Source organism: Nuphar pumila, chromosome 11 (assembly GCF_984573655.1).
Source record: "Nuphar pumila chromosome 11, dmNupPumi1.hap1.1, whole genome shotgun sequence".
Taxonomy (NCBI): Eukaryota; Viridiplantae; Streptophyta; class Magnoliopsida; order Nymphaeales; family Nymphaeaceae; genus Nuphar; species Nuphar pumila.
The window spans coordinates 104,974,536-104,995,014 of NC_143259.1; the positions used below are offsets into that span (position 1 = coordinate 104,974,536).

Below are 20,479 nucleotides of genomic sequence, written 5' to 3' on the forward strand. Positions count from 1 at the left end.
CAAAAAACATGACTGTTCAAATGATTTTAACATTATTTTGCTTCCATGAACTTTAACTAATAAGACTACAGAATTCACCTTGAAACCTTAACATTATTTTGCTTCCATGAACTTTAACTAAAGACTACAGAATTCACCTTGAAACCTTCACATATTTGAGTCCATTGTCATGGTACATCTGGATCATGTTAGAAGTGTATAGTGCATATGATACTTTTATTTGCATGTCGGGCTTTTGGGATAATATGTTGTGGATGAGACGCTTTTCTGATTTTCAAATTATGACAAATTTCTTTTGAAGTTAATACCCTATTTTGCACGACTTCTTTGTGTGAAGTTAAATGGTGTATGCTGCTAGATTTAGGTTTTCTGAGGTTTCCTTTAGAGAGAAAGGTTTGGGTTGAACTCTCACGATTCTCAATATGAGAAAATTGTGCCTCATTGTGACTATTTATATCCACTTTACACTAAAATACATCTTTATTAAAACACTCTTATTAACATAAAATACAAGAAGACTAATAAAGGGTATTTTAGGAACACAATATATAATAAAATACAATAGAGAACTAGGAGACGTGAACAGTGACGTGAGTGATATGGATCTGGATCAAGATCCAGATCCAACCACCTCAAACCTCACACTCTAATAGCCTCCCTCGAGTTGTACATGGTTAACAACCATGGACAACTTGCTTCTTAAATACCAAAACCTGTTCTTTGTGAGGCCTTTAGTGAACAAGTCAACCACTTGGTCTTCAGTCCGGACATAGCTAGTCTCAATCTCTTGATCCTCCACTTTTTGACAAATAAAATGTTGATCAATTTCGATATGTTTTGTCTTTTTATGTTGAATGGGATTTACTAAAATCTTGATTGCTCCTTGATTATCACACAACAAGAGTGACTTGGGGATGACTTCTCCCAAATCATACGTGTGTCTAATCTATGTCATCTCAGCTGTAACTGCAACCATGGAATGATATTCATTCTCTGTACTAGACCTCGCAATAGCCTTTTGTTTTTTACTACTCCAGCGACCAAATTTCTTTCAAGGAAAACACTATCTAGAAACAGACATTCTCTCATCAAGATCTCTTGCCCAATCAACATCTGAATAAACCGTAACCATTAACATATCTTCATGTGGTGTCCTATTTTTGTAGAGCAAGCTATCTTCAACAGTGCCCTTTAAATATCTTAAAATTCTTTTCATACCCTTCATATGTGATGTTCTAGGCTGATGCATGAATTATGACACCTGATCAGTGTTATTAAAAATGCGCCTCAAGGCGCAAAAAGCGCGCCTCGCCTCAAGGCGAGGGGCTTTATGCCTTGAGGCGCATGAATAAAACGCAAAATCTCTAAGGTGTGCGTTGTTAAATTATGTAATCAAACTTGTAATTTCGTATATATATTTTATATATATAAGGTAATACATATACATATATATAATATATGTATATGTATTTACCAATTATATATATAAAATATATATAGTCATAGTAAGGGTAGTTTAGGAATTTTACACATATTCTTTTTCAAGAATATGTTTTTTTGTATTTTCTTTTTTCTTTTTCTTTTTGTATTTTTGTTTTTTGCATTTAATGCATTGTACATGCATTGGGAGGGGCCCAACCCACTAGTCGTTGGACCCCTCCAACGGTCACATTTGTGACCGTTGGAGGGGCTCCAACGACTATGTGGAGCCCCTCCCAAGGCCTCCTCCAAGCCCTATTTATATGGGCAGCTCCTCTTGTATTTCTGGAAGGGATTTGGGATTATAGCCCAACCTCTTTAGTGTTTATGAAACTTATGGGTGCAAGTGCACATTTGTGATTCAGTGTGTTGTGTTTATTGTGCACAAGTGTTCTTGGGTGTGTATGTTCACACATTTATTCTTAAGGTTGTTGTGTTATCGACTAAAGTATCTTGTTGAAGATACTTTTACATGGTATCAGAGCAAGGTTGAAGAAGAAGAATTGCGACTCGCCTTCTTTTGCATTCCTCGGGAAGCGTGCCTTCAAGTTTTTTGAAATCAAAGAGGATCATCTTCTTCGAGCAATATTTTAGGAGCTTCTTTTGTCAAGAAAGACGCAAAAAGTAATTAAGGTACATACTATCTCTTGCATTCTTTCCTCTCTAATGGGCGAAAAAAACTCCCATTTCTCTCTTGGGTTTAAGCTTAATGGCTCAAACTATCATGTTTGGGCCGGTAATATGGAAGCCCATATTAAAGGAAAGGGGCTTTGGGGTTACGTTTATGGATCCATACCGGAACCGGAACCGGAATCGGAACCCAAAATTACCATTGTTGAAGGAGGTGATATTAAGATTCTTGAAGGGGATGAAAGACAAAAGGCTCTTGAAGAATATTCTAAGAAACATGATGATTGGGAAATGAAGAACTTCAAGATATTATCTTGGATTTTCTCATCCGTTGAGACCAAGATAAATGCCAACATCATCAAATTTAAAAGGGCTTCCGAAGCTTGGGTATATCTTGAGAAAATGTACACCTCAAGAGATCTATCCCACAAGTACTTTCTTCAAAAGAGGGCTTTGACTCTCCAACAAAATGACATGACCATTCGGGAGTACTTTGCCGAATTATCCTCTATTTGGGACGAGCTCGCAATCCTTGAACCTAAATGGAGTGGTGAGGCTATCGAATTAAGGCACAAACAACTTGAAGAAGACCGGTTCTTCAATTTTTTAAATGGCCTTAGACCCGAATTTGAACAAGTTCGGTCCTCTCTTCTCTCCGCCTTCACATCCCCCTCACTCGAAGATGTTATCACCAAGCTAAGTGGTGAAGAAACCCGTATGGGGATTGGCAAAAATAACCCTAGCATTCTTGTTACTTCTTCTACTCAAGAAGATGGTGAAATGGCTAATGCCGTGTCAAGACCGGGAAATAACATGAGGACCTATAGACCTCCTCATTACAAGAATCAAGGTCAAGGAGGAAATGATCGGTATGGCAAAAGAGACTATAGCAAAGTAATTTGCTATCATTGTAAAGAACCCGGACATATCAAACCCTTGTGTCCTAAATGGAAGAAATTGATTGCAACAGCTATGGCATCTCAAGTTGAAGAACGACCCCCTTTATCAAGTGAGTCTCTTTCTCTTCAACAAATCGTGGAAGCCCTACAACCTCTTCTCAAGGGAGGTACTTCCGGAGCCGCTATGTCATCCTCTTCCCCCGGTAAGACATCTTGGCTTTTAGATTCCGGGGCATCCTTTCACATGACCCCTAGTTATTGCACTCTTTCAAATTTTTCTAAAAGTGCTTTTCCATCCTTTGTATCAACCGCGGACGGTACATCTCTTGAGATTAAAGGAATAGGTAATTTTGAAAAACAAGACTTCTTTGTTCCAAAAATTCGTTTTATCCCAAACCTTAACCTAAATCTTCTTTTCGTTTCCCAACTCTCGGACCATGGTTGCGATATAAAATTTTCTTCTAATAAATGTTGGATACAGGATCGCCAGTCTGGGAGATTGATTGGGGAAGGCTCTAGAAGAGGAGACCTCTACTACGTAGATTTTCTTCAAGTTCCCAAGAGTCAATTTTGCAACGTCGTCCAAAACAAAGACATTCATGTATGGCATAAGAGATTGGGTCATCCCAATATTGTTAAAATCTCGTACTTGCCTTTTGTTAAACATATTTGTAAAAGTGACTTTTTGTGTAATGAATGTATTCTTGGGAAAATGAAATGTTTGCCCTTTCCTCAAAGATCCATGTTTACGACAAAACCATTTGAAATTGTCCATTCCGATGTATGGGGACCGGCTCCGGTAATGTCTAAAGGAGGTTTTTCATATTATGTAATCTTTGTGGATGACTATACTAGGTTTTGTTGGATCTATTTCCTTAAACATAAACATGAAGTTTTTTCAACCTTTAAAAATTTTCACATGATGATTTCAAATCAATTCAATGGATGTTTAAAAATTTTTAGGTCTGACTCTGGAGGAGAATACCTCGCAAATGAATTTAAGGGTTATCTTGAAAATTTTGGAATTCTTCACCAAAATCCATGTCCAAAAACCCCTCAACAAAATGGGTTAGCCGAACGAAAACACAGGCACATCATTGAAACAACTAGGACTTTGCTCATTTCTCAAAGCATTCCAAAAAATCTTTGGGCTGAGGCAGCTCTTACCTCTGTCTATCTCATAAACCGACTTCCATCGAAAAATTTAAACAAAATTTCTCCCTTTGAAAAACTTTATGATAAGGAACCTGATTATAGCAGGTTAAGGGTCTTTGGGTGTAAGTGTTTTGTTCTTACTGATAAGAATGACAAACTTTCTCCAAAGGCCATTCCTTGTGCCTTTCTTGGCTATTCTGAAACCCAAAAGGGGTTTCGTTGTTATGATATCAAAAGTGATAAGTTGTATGTTTCCAGGAACGTGAGTTTTTTGGAAAATGTTAGTGGATTTGAAAGATGTGACCCCCATAATGAAAATATGGATTACTCTTTTTTATTTGATTTACTGAATAAGGACGATGATACTAGTGATAATGAGTCAGATCAAGATAACCCAAATGAACTTGAAACCGAGGAAAACATCTCCTTGTCTCCTTCGTCACATCAACCTATTGAATTACCTAGAGACCCTATCACCTACTCTCATAGAGATCAAAACAACTTTAGGAGTGCTCTTGACAGATATAATGATGCCAGTTCCAGTGCCTCTCAGAATGAAGTGATCCCTCGTAGAACTGAGAGAAGTAGAAGGCCTCCTTCTAGGTTCATTTCCTATGACTCTTTCTCACCAAGATATAGAGCCTGCCTTAGTGCCATCCACTCTTATATAGAACCTAGAAATTTTGAAGAAGCACGTAAATGCCCTGAATGGATTAATGCCATGGACAATGAACTTGAGGCTCTGAGAAGAGCCAAAACCTGGGAATTCCAAAACCTTCCTAAAGGCAAGAAAACAATAGGGTGCAGATGGGTTTTCAAAGTAAAAATTAAAAGTGATGGATCCCTTGAAAGGTATAAAACTCGCTTAGTTGCAAAAGGATATAGTCAAGAATATGGTATTGACTATGAAAAAACTTTTGCTCCTGTAGCTCGTATGGTCACTGTTCGATGTCTTATAACCGTTGCCTCTATCAACAAATGGAACATCTATCAAATGGATGTGAAAAATGCCTTCTTAAATGGCGATTTAAGCGAAGAAGTCTACATGGATGCTCCTCCTGGAATGGAGACTCCTAAGGGAAAGGTGTTTCGTCTTCAGAAAGCACTCTATGGCCTAAAACAAGCTCCCAAGGCTTGGTATGATAGATTTAACTCTGTTATGATTGAGAATGGTTTTTCCTCTTGTTTTACTGACACTGCTCTATTTGTTAGAAAATCCAATGCAGGGATTGTTATTTTACTTCTGTATGTTGATGACATGCTCATCACTGGGAGTGATTCTAACGGGGTTAAAAGTATAAAATCTATCTTAAAAGATAAATTTGAAATGTCTGACTTGGGTTTTTTAACTTATTTTTTGGGAATTGAAGTGGCATACTCTCTTCGAGGATATTTCTTATCTCAAACTAAGCTTGCTTCTGAGATCATTGACAGGTCAGGTATTACAGATGAGAAGCTGTGTGAAACTCCTGCGGTAGTAGGAGCAAAGATGAAAATTGATGATGGAGTTCCCCTATTGGATCCTACACCTTACAGACAGCTTGTAGGGTCTCTGATGTATCTGAGTATTACCAGACCAGATATATCCCATGCAGTCCATACTGCAAGTCAATTTCAGCATGCGCCTACATCCGTTCACATGAGTGCCATCTTACGGGTCGTAAGATACATAAAGGGTACTCTAAATAAGGGAGTTTTTCTGTCCTCTTCCTCTGATTTAAAATTGATTGCTTATACTGACTCAGATTGGGGAGGTGACCCAAATAACCGTCACTCCACCACTGGTTTTTGTGTGTTCTTAGGAGACTCACTAATTTCGTGGAGATGCAAGAAGCAACAAAATGTGTCGCTCTCCTCAACTGAAGCTGAATATCGTGCCATGGCCACTACTACCATGGAGATTGTTTGGATTCACCAACTGCTAGAAGACATGGGGATCAAAATTAAAGGACCCACCAAGCTATGTTGCGACAACAAAAGTGCAATCTACATTGCAAAGAACCACACCTTTCATGAGGTGACAAAACACATCGAAATGGACTGTCACTATGTTCGTGAAGCATATCTCCGAGGAGTTATCGACCTTCCTTATGTCACGTCCGAATATCAGTTGGCCGATTTCTTTACTAAAGCCCTGTGCGCTCCGCGGTTCAACTTCCTTCTTGGCAAACTATCGGTCATCTTGCCCTAAGTTTGAGGGGGGGTGTTAAATTATGTAATCAAACTTGTAATTTCGTATATATATTTTATATATATAAGGTAATACATATACATATATATAATATATGTATATGTATTTACCAATTATATATATAAAATATATATAGTCATAGTAAGGGTAGTTTAGGAATTTTACACATATTCTTTTTCAAGAATATGTTTTTTTGTATTTTCTTTTTTCTTTTTCTTTTTGTATTTTTGTTTTTTGCATTTAATGCATTGTACATGCATTGGGAGGGGCCCAACCCACTAGTCGTTGGACCCCTCCAACGGTCACATTTGTGACCGTTGGAGGGGCTCCAACGACTATGTGGAGCCCCTCCCAAGGCCTCCTCCAAGCCCTATTTATATGGGCAGCTCCTCTTGTATTTCTGGAAGGGATTTGGGATTATAGCCCAACCTCTTTAGTGTTTATGAAACTTATGGGTACAAGTGCACATTTGTGATTCGGTGTGTTGTGTTTATTGTGCACAAGTGTTCTTGGGTGTGTATGTTCACACATTTATTCTTAAGGTTGTTGTGTTATCGACTAAAGTATCTTGTTGAAGATACTTTTACAGTGCGCCTCATACGCCTTGAGGCGCAGGCCTCGAGGCGAGGCGCGCCTCACAATGAGGCGTATACGCCTTTACTGCTGGTGGTCAAATTAGGGTCAAAGCCCAGATTTGACTAAAAAATGGGGTATAAACAAAGAGCGCCCGACCTTAATTAGGGTTTTATTTTTGCTTTCTGTTTCTCTCTCTCTCATGGTTTTAAAACTCGCAGAGTCAACTCGGTGACTCGGCTCGGCTCGACCCTCCAACGAGTCAACTCGGTAAGCTAAACTTGTTCTGCGAAAACTCGGCCTGACTCGGGTTGACTCGGCCTGACTCGGGTTGACTCGGGCTGACTCGAGCGAGTTTTCGGCACTTTTTTCTTTTTTCATTTTTCAAAGGCTATGGGCATTTTTTTTCATATGTAAGTGTTCATTTTTCAAAGAACAAATAGCATAATAACAATAGGCTTACCAACTTAATATAAAATCACAAAATTAGTAAAAGTCAATCAAATTTCACATGTCCAATTGTCAATCATTCATTCCTTTTGGTAGCTCCAGGTAAGGAATCAAACCCAGTACCCCTCAATGAACATAGAGTGAATCCACTAATCCAGCTAACATAACTGATCCCTCATGCAACCATCTCTGAGACCTACACAATAGTTGGCAGCCACCTTGTTCAAAACCAACAACATAAAATGCCCACATTTATCATTATAACATATATACATCACAGCATTCTCATTATCCAAAGCTTATATGCATTTATGTGCAGATATATAAGGCATGGTCCAATCAACTCTACATCAGAAACACACTTACAAATATAAAGATAAAGTTCAATGTTCCCAAAATTTTGCAAGGATTTTATGAGGCCCTGCAACACAACAACTATGACCATATATTCAGGATGTAAACCATGATCGAGCATGGCTATTAAAGTTCTTGAAGCTAGTAATTAAGTCATTCTTAATATATTGTCTTGAAAGACTTGCTCCTGCTTGTGTAGTTTCTTTAGTAAATGTGAGATTTGAATTAAGAGTAGTTTTACTTGATGTTATTTTACTTATTAATCAATTAAACTATTAATTAAGTCATTCTACAAACCTTTATATGTTTAAATGACAATTTATATATTGTCTTTGTTTTAAAATCAAAAGTTAACAAAACCCGGTCCGAGTCACCGAGTTGACCCGCCGAGTCACGAGTCAATAAAGAACGAGTCGAGTTCCGAGTCACGGGTTTTAAAACCTTGCTCTCTCTCTCTCACGCAGCTTCTCACTCTCTCGTCGTTCACACGCAGGCTCTCTCTCGTGGTTGAGCCCAGAAAATAGGTATGTTCCCTCTCACATGCCTGTACTCTCTCTCGTCTCGTCTCTTACATGCCTGTACTCTCTCTCGTCTCTCATGTATGTGATTGTGTGTATCACGCAGCTTCTCTCTCTCGTCGTTCACACGCAGGCTCTCTCTCGTGGTTGAGGTTGAGCCCAGAAAATAGGTACGTTGTCTCTCTCTCTCGTCTCTCACAAAAAAATCTACGATATGCCAACATGATGATGGTAGCCACTAGCCAGCATTACGGAAACAATTATAAATTCTGAGAAAAATGTTGGCAAGCAACCAGCAATTAGACAACCCCATGCCAAGAAATCAGCTACCAGTTGGTAAATATTTTGGCAGTGTATAAGCAAGGTTCCTGCTATAACTCTTTCCATCTCTGCTATTTTTCATAAGACCAAAGCAAGAAAGTCTTGGATCACCATCCTGCAAGTACAAATAAGAATATAAGCTGAAACACAGCCACAACCATATGTGCATGCCCCACTAATGTTCTCAGGAAATTCTTGACAGGATAGTATTTAGGGATAAAACTCATTTCTCCTGGAAAATATTGTGAGCATGTCGTGAAGCTGTCTGTGCACCTGTGCATGCTCCACTGGTCTCAAGAAATTCTTAGGGAGATTTTAAAATTCACTTCTCTTAGAGAAAAAAAAATTGCGAACAAATCAATGATGTACAGGGACTCTGCAAGCTATAAACAAAGTCCAAAATTTCCAGCTATTTTCAGCCTCTTCCAGTTGAGAGAAGGGCACATTCTCTCAATTAAACAACTCAGCCTCTTCTAGGCCCTAATTCATATTATAGAGCTATGGCCATTTATATGTTTTTTGTATCTTTGAGTTGTAATTATGAATGTTAACACTTTCATTTTAAAGAGTTTTGGATAAATATATTAACATTTGGTTGTTAATGTTAACATGCATTTTCTAATTACGACATGATGTTGTCAGTGCTAATATGCATTTTGTTGTTAATGTTAATTTTTTATTGAATGATTGCTCATATTTTATTTCTTAGATACTTACATAGATCAAGTTCTTGCATTAATATTACTTTTACATGTTAATCTCATATTTTTTCCGTATTTATTTGAGATTTTTTATTTTTCGTTGGTTGTTGCTTCATCAATAAAGCATTTTTTATTTATTTATAATTTTAGATCATTTTTATAGTTTTTTTTAAGTTTAAAAAAAAATTTGTTGAGGCTTACGCTTTGCGCCTCGAGGCTTACGCCTCGCCTCAGATTTTGGTGGAGCGCCTCTCTACGCCTCAACGCTTTTCACAACACTGCACCTGATTAATAGCAAAACCAATATCTGGACGAGTGAAAGTGAGATATTGCAGCATTTCAACTATGCTTCTGAACTGTGTTGGGCTATGAAACAATTCTCCACCATTTGCGCCCAATCTCTGATGAATGAAAACTGGGGTTGTAGCAGATTTACAATCTTTCATGCCCGTTTTATCTAGGAGATCCATGGTGTATTTGTGCTGAGTTAAAATAAGGGAATCAGTTTGCTGATCTATCTCTATCCCAAGAAAATACCGTAACAAACCAAGATCTTTCATCTTAAATTTTTTGTGCAAGAACCTCTTCATCTCTTCAATATGTTTACTACAACTGCTAGTAACAATTATATCATCAATATAAATTAGTAACACAATGATAAATTTGTTACCTTTGTAAATGAAAAGTGAATGATCTAATGGGGATCGAGTAAAACCATAGCCTTGAATTGCAACCGAAAAACTCTCAAACCAAGACCTTGAAGCTTGCTTCAGTCTATAAATAGTTAAAGACACGCAGAAAACTCAAGCTTTGGGTGACTATCCAATGTAGCTCGAGCAGTCAAGGGATCTTCTTTGAAGACGTACATGTTGCCACATTTTTCTCCCTCAGTGAACGTCTTCCTCGTTTAAAGATCTTTGACATACACAGAAGATTGAGTACATTCAACATACAAATTGGTATCATCAACGAGCTTAGAAACAACGACTATATTCTTATTTATATTAGGGGAACACAATACATCAAACAACTGGCCAGAATGTGATTTAGACAAAGGAAGGACAATATCTGTGGAGTATGTAATGGGGTGACGTCTACCATATCCAGTAACAATGTTATTTTTACCAGAATAAGAAATTAGTTCGAAGAATTTACCTGTGTCACTTGTGATATGGCTGACAACTTTTAAATTAACGTATCAAACACCCTGATCGTTTTGCTTGAATCTGAGTCTGAAAAGGGCAGCCAACAAAAGCTTTTTGTCAGGGCCAATTTGCCTCTTGTTTTGCCCTTAATCCTTAGGTAAATATTTGCCCTTAGCTTCAAGGTTATACCTCGGATCATCTTTGAACCAACACTTTGCTTTTACATGTCATTTCTTCTTGAAAATATAGCATGTAGGAATGTTATTATTGAAAACACCTCTTCCTCCTAGAGGGATGTTGGGAGTAGGAAGAATTCCTCGGCCTCCCTGATTGTAACCTCTGTCTCTACCACGTCCTCCTCCATGTTAACAGCCTGAAAAGGATCCCGTAAACAACACATCATGAAAATCTGCTTCTGTATCTGACATCCCCTTCAACGACAACTCATAACTGAGGAGTTTGGCTTTCAAGTCATCAAAAGTACAAACGGTCTCAGTATACTATTAAGTAGTAGACAACACATGAAATTCGGGTCCCAAGCCAACTAGAGCTTGTTGAAATTTGTCCTTCTCTGACACTTGACATTCAATTAACACTAGCTGATCTATAATGGACTTGATCTTATTGAAATATTCCATAATAGACATGGATGTCTCCTTCAACATATGAAATTCTCTTTTCAAATAAATGATCTTGGCCTCTGAAATTTGTGAGTTGGTTTGCTGTAATGTATTCAATAACATCATCGCAATGCAATTGTAGAAGGAAGGTCGATGCACAACCACCTGTAGAGAGAGAGAGAGAGAGAGTCGGTTGCACAGTAAAGAATTTCGTTACTTGGATTAGGGCTTCTCTCTATATTAAATAGAGAGAGGCTAAAATGAATAATTACATCTAAGTCCATTATGAAAACAAAATTTCAAAAAAAACTCTAATATAAAAAGACTTAAACTAAAAACCACCTATTTTCAACACTCCCCCTCAAGCTGGAGCATAGATATCAATCATGCTCAGCTTGTCACAACATTTTGAGAAATTTGGCCTAGCAAGAGGCTTTGTAAACATATCTGCAACTTGGTCTTCCGACTTTAGATATTTGGTAGTGATATGACCAGCTTGAATCATATCTCTTATATAGTGGCAATCAACCTCAATGTGCTTTGTTCTCTCATGAAAGACAAGATTGTTTGTTATATATGTTGTCGCTTTGTTATCGCACATCATGGTCATTGGAGAGGAAACCTTCACCTGAAGATCATGAAGAACAGTGCGAACCCACATCAATTCAGCAGTTGTTTGGGCCATAGCCCGATATTCTGATTCTGCACTCGACCTGGAAACCAAGTTGTCTCCCAAAAACACACAGAATCCTGTGGTAGATTTTCTATCTACTACAGATCCAGCATAGTCAGCATCAGAATAGGCTACTATCTCCAGAGTTCCACCTTTTCTAAACAATAACCCCTTTTCAGGAGAGGATTTTAGATATCTGAGAATCATTATGGCTACATTCCAGTGTACCTCAGTTGGTTTGTCCATAAACTGGCTAACTTTGCTTACTGCTAAAGCAATATCCGGCCTGGTCACAGTTACATATAATAGCTTCCCTACTAGGGAGCGATAGCTTTTGCTATCAACTGGTTTTGACCCTTCTTCAAACAACTGAACTTTATGGTCCATGGGAATATTTGCTGGTTTAGCTCCCAACATGCCCGTTTCTTTTAATAAGTCAAGAACATACTTCCGTTGAGACAAAACCATCCCTTCACGGCTCCTGGCAACTTCTATACCCAGAAAATACCTGAGTGAACCAAGGTCTTTTGTAACAAAGTGTTTTTGAAGATGAGCCTTTGTGGCTTCAATAGCTTTCACATCATCTCCTGTAAGAATGATGTCATCCACATATACCACCGTAACAACTATGCCAGAGCTAGTTTTCTTTATAAATAGTGTATGATCTGCTGCTGACCTATTAAAGCCAAAGCTTGACATCACTTCAAACAACTTTTGAAACCATGCACGAGGACTTTGTTTCAAGCCATAAATTGCCTTTCTCAATCTACACACCTTCTGACACTCCCCCTCAACCTCGAATCCTGGAGGTTGTTGCATGTAAACGGTCTCAGATAGATCCCCATATATAAATGCATTTTTCACATCTAATTGGCACAAGCTCCAACCATGCTGAACAACTACTGAGAGAACAAGACGGATGGTACCCATCCGTGCAACAAGAGAAAAGGTTTCAAAGAAGTCAATACCATATGTCTGAGTATACCCTTTCGCTACTAATCTGGCCTTGTACCTTTCAATAGAACCATCAAATTTGTACTTTATTGTATATACCCATTTACATCCAACAATGTCAATATCTGCTGGGGAATCAACTAGATCCCATGTATGCTGAGATACTAAAGCATTCATTTCTTCTTGCATAGCCAGCTTCCAGCGATTATCAAATTCTGCCTGTTGATAGTTCAAAGGAATAGTTTCAGCAGATAAGGCTGAAATAAAAGACTTCATCTGATTTCCAATTCTGGCATCAGAGACAAAATGAGATATGGGATATAAGGTACATTGTCGTGTCCCCTTTCGTAGAGCAATAGGCCTGTTATCATCATCCTGAAGATCACTATTGTCAGTAGAACTTACCTCAGGAGAAGAAGAAGATGAAGGCTCTTGCGGAGGTGGAGCTCTACGCACATATACCAATGGAGGATTATTAAATCTGGAAGAGGATGAAGTTTGGTTCGGTAATGAGGGCACATATTCCAAAGGAAGAGGAGGTATAGGTAATGAAAAAGACTCAGCTGGATCAACCTGCAGCGGGGAACCAGAAATAGAGTAATATGGAGTGGATTCCAAGAAAGATACATCCGCACTGACATACTCTCGGCGAGAAATGGGATCATAACATCCATATCCCTTTTGATTTTTGGGATAACCTATAAATATGCATTTTGTGGCTTGAGCAGCTAATTTATCACGGTCAGGGCCAAATTTGTGTACAAAACAAACACATCCAAATATTCACATCCAAATATTTTGGGCGAGAAAGAGAAGAGTGGGGTATTGGGTTTTAGAATATGTAATAGAATTTGATCACCCACGGAAGAAGAAGGCATGCAGTTGATCAGGTAACAAGCAGTGGTAATCGCATCACCCCAGTATAACGCAGGAACATTAGATTGAATCATAATGGTTCGGGCAACATCAAGCATGTGCCTATGTTTTCGCTCAGCCACCCCATTTTGTTGAGGTGAATAGGCACAAGAAGTTTGAGGTTGAATACCATGATCTTGGTAAAATTGTAACAGAACTTTAGATTTAAACTCAAGAGCATTATCAGTGCGAACAATCTTGACAATAGATTCAAACTGAGTTTTTATTTCAAGAATTAAGGATTTGATAATACTTGGAACTTCAGATCGTTCTTTTATTAAAAACACCCATGACAACTTAGAGAAGTCATCAACAATAACTAGATAGTATCGACACTGAGTCCTAGTAGGAATCTTACTAGGACCCCATATATCTGCATGAAGAAGTTCAAAGACTTTATTACTAGACTGACTCTGACTCGAAGGAAACGAACTTTGATGATGGTTGCCTAGCTGACATGCTTCACACTGAAATGATGTGGTGGAAAGAATCTGAGGAAAGACCGAACGAAACTTTGACAATGAAGGATGACCAAGACGACGATGTCACTGAACAGGACTGAATGAATGTTCCACTGCAGCATGAACATTACCCATTGGATGATGTAGGTAGTAAACTTCATTTTCTTCATAGCCTCCACCAATCTTCTTCCCCGTCAGCAAATCCTGAAAATGACAACCCATCGGATCAAATATTACTCTACAGTTTTGTTCTTTTATAAGGCAACTAACAGAGAGTAAACTTTGAGGAAATTTTGGAGCATGAAGAACATTTTGCAATTGTAATGAGGAGGATATAAAAATATTTCCCTGACCAACAACCGGGGAGGAGCTCCCATCGGCTAATGAGACTCCTAGATGAGCATTAATGTCCTTTAGATCTGAAAAAACACGTGAATTTCCACACAAATGTCTGGATGCACCAGAGTCAATAATCCACTTACTGTCAGTCGGATGAAGATGATTTCCGGTTGAATAGGCAACACCAGCTACAGGAGGGGTGAAACTCAAAGGACGAAGAGCTATAAGCTCATCATATTCAGCACGACTGAGGGTGATACTACTGTCATTTGCAGAGATATTTTCCTATGCCTTTGTTGCCTCGAGAGTAGTGACATTTGCTTTAGGAGCATATGACTTTGATGAAGAAGAGGTTGGCCGGCTATACTTATCCCAGCAACGATCTTCTAAATGTCCAGATTTTCCACAGAATGTACATTGAAGCTTTCCTCTGCCTCCCATACCACGTCCTCGTCCTCTGATATTCTGGATATTTCCACGCCCATAACCAGATGAGACAACAAGAGCAGATGACTGAGTCACAGGCTGAGATTGTGGCAGAGAGATCACAAGTCTACTCAGACGATTGTATGCATCAACAAGAGTGGGAACATCTGATCCAGTCAACATTTGAATTTTTGCAACAGAAAATTCTGAAGAAAGACCTGTAAGAAAACGATCCACTATGGTTTGTTCTTGATGATCATTTTGCTTCGAGCAACAAAGAGGCCTGTGAGCATTAAGTCTTTCAAACACAGCTTTGACAGAGGCATAGTATTGGGCCAAGGTCTGATCTCCCTGCTGCAAATTATATATCTCCTGTTCTACTTGCAGGATACGACTCACATTAGTTTCTTGTGAGTATGTATCACGAAGATTGTCCCACATCAGTTTGACTGTATTATAGTAGATCAATCCATTTGCAATATGGGGTTCGACACTATTCATGATCCATGACATAACTATGTCATTATCTTCATCCCAAGTAACATTTTCCCAATTTTTCAGGGGATTCGTCTTCCAACAGAACATGTTTTCAACGATGTCCAGATACCGACATCATAAAAGTTCTGGACCACCTGGCATAGTTGGTTTCATTCAACCTTACAGAAGAGCCGTACGAGAAGGGGTTGGCAAAAGCCTTATACTCCCCAATATGTTCCATTTTAGAATCACATTTCGAAGTTTCAGCCATACTGCTCACTTGAACAACAAGTATTCAAGTAGAATTTTCCAACACTGTAAGGAATCAGCCCTGCTGTTTCCAAAAAAAACAACCCACAACCAGCAGGGAATCACTCCTGCTGCTTTCACGACAAAGGGATAACTTAAACTAACACAGCACGAAGCAAAACTCGACACAGCAGGGGATCACGACCATTGCTGCGCCCAAACACACCACGACCAACGATAATATTCAGTTGCAAAACAGATGATCACGACAACTGCTGTTCTCCAAACATATAAGGCATAACAGCCAATAAGTCTTCAGGGCACAATTAAATAGATCAATCATATCTCGATCACACGCAACAAGCACAGGAAATAAATTTCAGAATCACGGCAGGCACGCAATCAGCACAGAAAAATGAAATCACGGCAGGCACGCAACAACACAGAAACTTGCTGCGTGACCCAAACAGCAGGAACAACCAACAACACAACAATCACGGCAGTCACGCAACAACAGGAACACAACTCGTCAACAACCAAAAATCACGTCACGGCTGGAACAGAACTCGGCAACATTCAGGAAATCACGACAGGAGATCACGAAAACAAAAAGAACTCCAAACTGAGGAGAAAAGGAGGTTACGACTCCAGGAAATCCTCGCTGGGAGCCCCATCCTTAGATCTGACGACAGATCTGGGTAACATCCCAGATCTGTTATCAGATCTTCCACAATCGTGCAACAACAAACCTGATTTCACGCAGTCGGGTTTTTTTTTTCTCGTTGGTGAAGATCAGTCCTCTCGTGATCATGCTCCCGAGATCGAGAGCTCTGATACCATGTAGAAGGAAGGTCGATGCACAACCACCTGTGTATAGAGAGAGAGAGAGAGAGAGTCGGTTGCACAGTAAAGAATTTCGTTACTTGGATTAGGGCTTCTCTCTATATTAAATAGAGAGAGGCTAAAAGGAATAATTACATCTAAGTCCATTATGAAAACAAAATTTCAAAAAAACCTCTAATATAAAAAGACTTAAACTAAAAACCACCTATTTTCAACACCAATCATCTAGAATTCCCACCAATACTCCCGAGATAAGTTTGAAGTGATGTAGGCCACTAAGGCTTGATCCTTCTTCATCCAGTTAACATAATCTAGATTCCTAACGGTTCTCGTTGCACTTACAACCCCTTTGTCATCTTCATCTTCCTGCATAAGAAACTCAGATACAACAACAACTGATCCATCGAGGTGACCAGCGAGATCCTAACTCCTAATAAAAGGAATAATTTGTCTTTTCCAGGTAAGGTAGTTGGAGTTATTCAAATTTTCAGAAATTAATTAGCTAAGAAGGTTAGCAGAGAGGAACTTGAATCCATGACAAGTGAATAAAGAATCAACGCAAAAGGAACAAAACAGGGCAGTAAATGATTAAAGAAGAAAATGAGATAATCAATAACCAAGATGCAAAAAATTAGCGACAGTAATTGGCAACAATAATAGTCAGATCCTCTTTTTTTTTGCAGAAAGGAACGTGAACAGTAAATCAGATATGTTGCTGTAAATAGAATATCTTAATGAAATCACGTGTCAAGTTCAACTTGGGGTCTCTTTTTTTGTTGAATGCCGCAAAATAGGAATTGTTGGCCTTAGGTGACGTCCATCTGTTTTTCGGATCTAATAAATCTAGTTCGGCCAGAAAGATGCAACCCAAAAAACAAACAAACCAAAATTTATAAAAAGAGATTTCAAATCCAAGATCTTAGGGAGTAAAGAAAGAGTCAAGAAATACGCAGATATGATTTAAGAATCAAGAATCAAGAATCAAGAGAAGAGACACAAATTTGAGAGAAAAGGAAAAAAAAGAGAGGAAGAGAGAAAATAATAGAAGACTCAACTCTTACCTAGAGAAAGAAAGATCGAATCTTCAAGGTCACGAAGATTTTCTAGCCCCACTCTGGATCATATCTCTGATACCATATTAGATTTAGGTTTTCTGTGGTTCTTGCAGAGATAAAACAGATGAGAAATGTTTGGGCTAAACTCTCACGATTCTCAATTTGAGAAAACCGTGCCTCATTGTGACTATTTATGTTCACTTTACACTAAAATACATCTTTACTAAAACACCTTTATTAACACAAAATACAAGAAGACTAACAAAAGGTATTTTAGGAACACAATATATAATAAAATACAATAGGAAACTAGGAGACGTGAACAGTAACATCGTGAACAGTGACATGAGTGATATGGATCTGGATCAAGATCCAGATTCGACCACCTCAAACCTCACAATCTAATATATGCGTTTGTATTCATTTTTGTGGATGAAATAAAGTAAATTATTTGGAAAGCTTTGTTGGTTCGCATTTAGGCTTTGTTTCGGGGCTGGTTTTGAGAGCGCAACGGCGGGGATTTACAGAATCTGTTCCGATCTCCGCTGTGTGGGTTGCCTTAGTTGGAAAATACAGTGAGCAGACTTCAACTAAATCCTTGGAAGGATGTAAAATTCATCCTCATTGCCCCTTTGAACACTGTTCCACAGCTTTTCACGATTCCCTAACCACCCCACCTCACAAGGTGGATGAGCTTGACTTCTTTGAACCGGTGATGGCGCCTTCCATTTTCTAGCCACCATTGCTGGAAAATTTTTACTCTTCCCCCATGTTCTTTATGAGCATTTTCCGGCAATATGGTTGCCGGAAAATAGTGGAGCATCAGCACTTGAGATTTCTCCATCATATTGTGGCCAGTAACTCCAGCAATAGGGTTGTCGGAAAATAGTGGAGCATCAACACTTGAGATTTCTTCGTCGAACCTTGGCCAGTAACTCTTCTCTCTCTCTCATCTGATTGTTCTTCCTTTTGCCTAATCAACTTCCCCATGGAATCACTGGAAAATGAGAATTAGTGATGATACCCATCTATGATGATGGTGGTTGTGTACAAAAAGTGGAGATAGCGAGTTTCCCTTCCCACTGTCTCATCTGACAGTTCTTTTTGCCTAATCAATTTCCCCGTGGAATCACTGGAAAAGAGAAAATGGTATTGTTGCCCATCTATGATCAGGATGGTTGTGTTAAAAAAGCGGAGACGATGGCGATGGTGTTGTTAGTACATGGTAGTGGGGGACGGGCTGCTGATTGTGGTGTATGATGGCAATCTTTTTGGTAATGCTATTAACATACATAATGATGATTGTGGTGATCAAACGATGATGGTGATGGTAAGGCTGTTGACATGCATAATGATGATGCTAATGTTGTTTGTAATGCTGTTGGGATAATAAAACAAAGAAAAAACAAAGGAAAAAAAGGTTGAAAATGGGATTTGTATTGGCTATTTGCCAAATATTTTTGCCATGGGCTGTTTGGGGGCTGGTAGATGGCAAGGAGATGCCAACTGCAACTGATTCCCAAATAGTCATAGGATCTGGCAAATTTCGTGGCTCTCAAATCCTGGATTTTCCAAATCCAGGATTTGGCTATCCAGGGTAAATACGGGCTTCCAAACAGAGCCTTTAATTAATTTTGGAAATCTTCAGTTAATTACATGGGGGAATTTGATTTGTATGTCATTATTTTATCTCGTTCTGTTCTGATTAAAGAATAATACACTGATTCTATTTATGTGTTCCCTAAGACTTGAAAATATTTTGATAAATTTTATTTATTAACTGTTACACCAACTTATTGACCTCAACAATAACTCCAAATTTATTTCCCACATTTTAGTTGCTTATGGGGTCATATTTGCTCCAAGTTGGGACAATTAATGGTGCTTATTTGTTCAATTTCTTTCAGCTCGTTAACCAGTAATTTTTGAATTGTTCCTTTCAGTTCATCTTTGATATGCATTTTATTGTTCAAATTGCTGTATGCGGGGGCTATCCATCTCGAAATGTGCACCAGATTGCCTCAACTATCATGGACCGAGCTATAAGCACTTTTTCTGCAAAAGGAATAGATCCTCAAAGGTATGCTACTGTTTAATTTGTTTCATGTATCTTATTTCTAAAAATCTGGTTTCTCATAATTCAAGGAAATCATTATGTTCAGCGCGCTTCCTGAAGATGAGTGGTTTATTGAAGCTGCCAAGTCAGCAATGCACAAACTTCTTATGGGTACATTTGAGTCATCAGAAATTGATGAACATATACATGCTGTTCTGGAAAACTCTGATTCAGATGATGTTAGTGTGAGCACAAGCATTCATTCTGCTGAATCATTTGCATCAGCTACTATGGAAGAAAATGAAAGTCCAGCGTATTTCACAGACCCTGAAGTTTAGAAATCGCTTGCTCTCCTATTTTAGGCAGCTATTTTTTGGTGAGTGTTGCCTTCATCACAAGAGCAATGTACAGTCAATTTTGCTCATGTTAAACATTGTACTTTTCAGTGGGTATTTCAAGTCCAGTTGTTGTAGCCTGTGATCATAGACTCTATTTTAGCCTTTAATATTATACTTATTTTGTACAACAAAATACCTCTTTCCAGCCAGCGAAAATTACACAAGAATATGGTCACAATGTTATTGCATATTCACGGAATGTTGTTGGATATCCATGTGGCCCCACAGTTCTTTCAATATGAGGGTCAGTGTGTGGATTCCATAGATGTTTTATTGTTCAAGTGGTTGACTGGGTTGTTGGAGCGTGGAGCCTGATATAAATCTCTAATTTATGCGGATCCAAATTTGCGGTAAGTTATAAGGGTGTCGCGCCCTCTACCCATAAGATGGGGGTTCGGGTGCATCAGCCAAAACGATTTTTGGAGGGTAGTTCTGTAATTTTACTGTAGACTCCTTGTTATATTCAACAAGACTAGTAGACTCTTTGTAAAACTTGGAGACTCCTTTTATTTAAAGGAGACAATCCGGCTCTTAAATTGTATCTCAATCAATAAAGAAGAAGGTTTAGTGTGTTGGTGGACATAGACAATTCTTGTT

The 20,479-nt window shown here is 38.6% G+C and overlaps 1 protein-coding gene across 1 annotated transcript in view; it reads left to right on the top strand.

Annotated features, from left to right (window-relative positions):
- The window catches only part of LOC149822678 (LOW protein: exocyst complex component-like protein), a 46,772-nt gene extending 26,726 nt beyond the window's left edge, over positions 1-20,046 (top strand). The window contains exons 6-7 of the mRNA XM_089981212.1: positions 19,372-19,508; positions 19,591-20,046. Coding sequence (XP_089837338.1) covers positions 19,372-19,508; positions 19,591-19,822 — 369 coding nt within the window. The 3' untranslated portion in view covers positions 19,823-20,046. The remainder of the gene's footprint in view (positions 1-19,371; positions 19,509-19,590) is intronic.
- The last annotated feature ends 433 nt before the right edge of the window (positions 20,047-20,479 follow it).